This window comes from Ursus maritimus, unplaced genomic scaffold (assembly GCF_017311325.1).
Source record: "Ursus maritimus isolate PB19 unplaced genomic scaffold, ASM1731132v1 scaffold_35, whole genome shotgun sequence".
In the NCBI taxonomy this organism is placed as follows: Eukaryota; Metazoa; Chordata; class Mammalia; order Carnivora; family Ursidae; genus Ursus; species Ursus maritimus.
Window position 1 is genome coordinate 6,982,624 of NW_024426119.1, and position 4,735 is coordinate 6,987,358.

Here is a 4,735-nt window from a genome sequence, read left to right on the forward strand (position 1 = left end):
TTTTTAAATACATCCATATACCCATGACTCTCAAGAGTAGATCTCCAACCCAGACTCCCCTCTGGGCTCAAAGCCTATATTTCAAACTGTCTACTTGACAGCTCCACTTGAATGTCTGAGAGGCATTTCAAGTTTACCATGTCCAAAACTAAGCTCTCAATCTCCCAGCAACATAAGATAGTGACTCTATCCACACAGTTATGAAGCCTGGGAATTCTCCTTACGATTTCCTTCTTGGGGCGCCTGAGTGGCTCAGCGTTCAACTCGGTTTCAGCTGGGGTCATGATCTCAGGGGTTGTGGGATTGAGCCCTGCTTCAGCTTTGGGCTCCATGCTCAGCAGGGAGTCTGCTTGGAGATTCTCTTCCTCTGCCCCTCCCCTTATTTGTGCTCTCTCTCTCTAAAATAAGTAATCTTGTAGGGGCATCTGGGTGGCTCAGTCAGTTAAGCATCTGCCTTCAGCTCAGGTCAGGATTGCGGGGTCCGGGGATCCAGCCCGGCCTCAGGCTCCCTGCTCAGCCAGGAGCCTTCTTTTTCCTCTCCCTCTGCCACTTACCTCGCTTGAGCTCGCCTGTGCTCTCTTGTACTCTCTCTGTCAAGTAAATAAATAAATTTAAAAACCTTAAGATAAATAATCTTTAAAATTTTTTTCCTTCTCCCTTTCCCCTCCTCCCACATCCAGTCCAACACTGAGTCCTGAGATTCTACTTCCAAAAAGTGTCTTAAATGTGTCTGCTTCTCTTCCATCCTTGTGGTGTCTGTTCAATCAGAAGGGGGGCCCCAAAATGTGGGGCAATGATCAGGTGGAAGCCCGTGGCATGGGTGGTGAAAGGACTCGCCTGAGGCAAAACCAAGAGATAGCCGTTTATTGAATACGGCACAAGGGAGCCATGGGTAGGACAGCAAAGGAGAGGCTGTCTGCCGTGAGGCAGTGGGTGTGGAATACATGACAAGGGAGCCACAGGGAAGACCGCAGAGGAGAGGTTGTCTGCCTCGAGACAGTGCGTGGGGACTGTTTTTAAAGAGGGAAGGTGAGGGGCGCCAGGGTGGCTCAGTTGTTGGGCGTCTGCCTTCAGCTCGGGGCGTGATCCCTGCGTTCTGGGATCGAGCCCCACATCAGGCTCCTCTGCTGGGAGCCTGCTTCTTCCTCTCCCACTCCCCCTGCTTGTGTTCCCTCTCTTGCTGTCTCTGTCAAATAAATAAATAAAATCTTAAAAAAATAAATAAATAAAGAGGGAAGGTGAGGCGGTATGGGGACATATGGAATCTTCCCTTTTTTGGTAACTGGGCCTAGTTGTCGTAGCCCATTCATTGGTCAGTTAGGACCTATGGAGATTACGAGGTGGGTCGCCTGATGGGCCCATCTGTAGTCAGCCAGGTGGTTGCTGTGGGCTCTTCTGCATTCCATCCATCGCTCTAGCCTGTTTGCCTAACGGCGGTCTCTACACTCTACCGCCAGCACCCTCACGGCCAATCCACCATCATTTCTCCTGTGAATGATTACAGTAGCCTCCCAACTGTCTCCAGGGTTTTGCCCTTACCCCCCTTCAATCCTTTCTCTATGAAGTAGTCAGAATGAGCTTTTTAAAATATAAATTGAATAACACTCTCCTGCTCTAGTAATTCAATGACTTCCCACTACTCTTGAGATAAAATCTAATCTCTTTACCTTTGGCGGGCAAAGGTTGCCATTTGACTTCTGATTTCTCCAGCTTTATCTGTATGGCTTTCCTCCCATCTTCCATTCCCTGCTAGTCATTCCTGCTTTGGGACTTTGCATTTTTCCTCTCTCCCCCATTGTTCATCTGATGAACTCCCACTCACCTTTTTTTTTTTTTTTTAAGGATTTTATTTATTTGCGAGAGAGAGGGCACAAGCAGGGGGGAGGGGCAGAGGGAGAGGGGAAACAGACTCCCCACTGAGCAGGGACCCCCCCCCCCCAACACGTGTGGCTCGATCCCGGAACCCTGGGATCATGACCTTAGCCGAAGGCAGATGCTTAATTGACTGAGCCCCCCAGGCGCCCCGAGCTCCCATTCATCTTTCATTAATCAAACATCACCTTAGTCACCTTCCCTGACTATCCAATTTCAACTGTTTCCCCAATTTTCTCTCTCATAGCACATTGTGCTCTTCCTTCATAGTTTTACTACAGTTGGTAAATATATATTTATTTGAGTATTTTTCCCACTTAATTAAGATGTAACTAATGAGTTTGTGTGATTTTTTGTTTCCATTTTCTAGATCGTAAACTCCAGAGGGCAAAGCCAAAGTCAGTCTGGATATTTATTTCTCCGCTCCCATCTGTTCTTTTAGAAGAGTGGTCTGGCACACAGCAGGTGCTCAATATATATTTATTGAGTAAAATGAATGAGTGCATTAAGTGCTTGAGAACCCTGCCCTGTTCTCTAGGAGTAGCTCTGACTCTCTGCTTAAAATCTGGGTAAGTGTTGGGGCACCTGGCTGGTTCAGTTGGTAGAGTGTGGGACTCTTGATCTCCCAGTCATAAGTCCAAGCCCTCGTTGGTCATAGAGCTTACATTTTAAAAAAATAATTAAAAAACAAAAAACAAAACAACTTAATTAAAGTTAGGACTGGGGTGCCTGGGTGGCTCAGTCAGTTAAGCCCCCCAGTCTGGGTTTTGGCCCAGGTCATGATCTCAAGGTGGTGGCATCAAGCCCCGCCTGGGGCTCCCCCGCTTAGAGAGGAGTCCGCTGGAGATTCTCTCTCTCTCCCTCTCTCCCTCTCCCTGCTCACATGTGTGCGCTCTCTCTCTCTCTCTCTCTCTCTCTCAAGTAAATAAATAAATCTTTGAAGTTAGGACTGAGGGTAGGTGAGGCGGGTATTTCAGCCCACAGACCCTTTTTAAACCTCACTTGCTACTCTCCACCCTGCCCATCCAAATACTCTTATGCGCTTGCCAATCAGGCATCGTGCAAAATCCCTAACAATCGCGGACCAAATAAAGAGGATTGTGACATAGACTCTAACCGTGACCGCGTTTGTGTCTCAAGCTCGGAATATGACAGGGCGGCTCACAGCTCCTTTCAGGCAGGCAAAGTGCACCACTCCCCTCCCCCGCCCAGACCTGGGGCCTCCGACACCTAAAGCTTCGAAGCTCTCGTCTCAGCTCTGAGCTGCCGTACAGCATGGCAGCCTCTAAAGGCGTGGCCCACAGCACGGCTAGCCGTACAACATGGCCGCCTACAAAGCGGGAACCGCTCCTCCTCCCGCCCAATCACCGGAAGTTTCCATTTGAAAGCCCGGCGGCAGACCCGGTAGCTGGTGCGGCAGTTACAGAGGCGCATCCTTTGAACCAGGGCGACGAGGGCTGCGGGCAGGAGCTGCAGGATCCTGGGTTCGACTCTCCCGGGGCGAGGGACCGGGCTGGATGTCGGGGGTGGGCGAGATGGGCTGGGAATGGAGAATTTTCTTTCTCCCGACTTCTTCCCTGGGCCGGGACAGGCCAGGTCGCGCTCTCCGGGGGTTACTCCACCTACTTGGGCCCCCGGAGTTCACAGGGTAACGTTCACCTTGCATCTTCCAGGGCCCAGCCGTGCCGCCTCGTTACGATGACCAGCGTGGTTAAGACAGTATACACCCTGCAGCCCCCCGCTGTGCAGAGCGGCGGCCCGCCGGCAGGTGGGTGCCCACGCCGCCCTGCGGACCGGCGGGGGTGGTCCGGCCGGGGAGTACGAGGGCACAGATCAGTGGCCAGGAAAGCGGGGCGCGTGCAGGGGAAGGGCAATTCATGGGCTCTGACAATCTGCTACCTCCCCTAGAACTGGACTGTCTAGCTTTATGATGGGGGTTGGAGCAAGGGCCCTGTGGTAGGATTTTAGACGTGTCCTCCCCCATTCCTCTTCCCAAACCTAATCGTGCTGCATTCACTAATTAGATTAAGTTGCTGATTGTTTCACAATATTACTTCCTCAAGCTAGGAATCCTTTTTTATTTTTTTAAAAGATTTTATTTATTTATTTGACAGAGAGAGAAAGAGAGAAAGAAAGTACAAGCAGGGGGGAGAGGGAGAAGCAGGCTCTCCACTGGGAAGGGAGCCCGATTAGGGGCTCGATCCCGGGACCCTGGGATCATGACCTGAGCTGATGGCAGACACTTAACCAGCGGCGCCACCCAGGCGCCCCAGGAATCCCTTTGTAAACAATTGCCAGTTTTATTTCCAGATCTGGGCTATCTGGAGGGCCTGGGTTTGTTGTCAGGGAGATGGGAGGAGAGTCATTCGAGAAGCGTGATTCTTAGGTTCGCACCAGGTCTAATTCACATTTGTTTCTGCACCATGTCTCTTATATAGTGAGTTCTCAATAAATTGTTGGGTGAAGTGAGAGAGAGGAGCTACTCCTATCCAGAGTGGTCCATAACCTTGGGAGAAGAAACAGGATTAAAAACAATTTTTGATTGCTTTCCAGCTGGCTTTGTGGGGTTGTTGTGGCTGAAAGTCATCTCCTAGGCGCTGCGGTAGTGGGGCTGCCTGAGCTCGAGGGCAGGGCACAAAATAAGCTTCAAACATTAGAACCTGTGGCGGGAGACTTTAAAGTAGCTGTTTGAGGCTCCTTCCCAGAGGTCTCTGTGCAGCTGGCTGATGAGCCGCAGCAGGATTGATCTTGTAAACAGGCTTTTCTCAAAGGCTTCCAGGGTGTTTTTGTTTGTCTTACCTGGCCTCGGAACACCTAAATGGTAATCTGGTATCAGCAGGACCCAGGAGTTGGGGGGGGGGGG

The 4,735-nt window shown here is 50.7% G+C and overlaps 1 protein-coding gene across 1 annotated transcript in view; it reads left to right on the forward strand.

Annotated features, from left to right (window-relative positions):
• Positions 1 to 3,147: 3,147 nt before the first annotated feature.
• Positions 3,148 to 4,735, forward strand: part of KNSTRN (kinetochore localized astrin (SPAG5) binding protein) — a 10,048-nt gene continuing 8,460 nt past the window's right edge. The window contains exons 1-2 of the mRNA XM_040620408.1: positions 3,148 to 3,356; positions 3,546 to 3,640. Coding sequence (XP_040476342.1) covers positions 3,148 to 3,356; positions 3,546 to 3,640 — 304 coding nt within the window. The remainder of the gene's footprint in view (positions 3,357 to 3,545; positions 3,641 to 4,735) is intronic.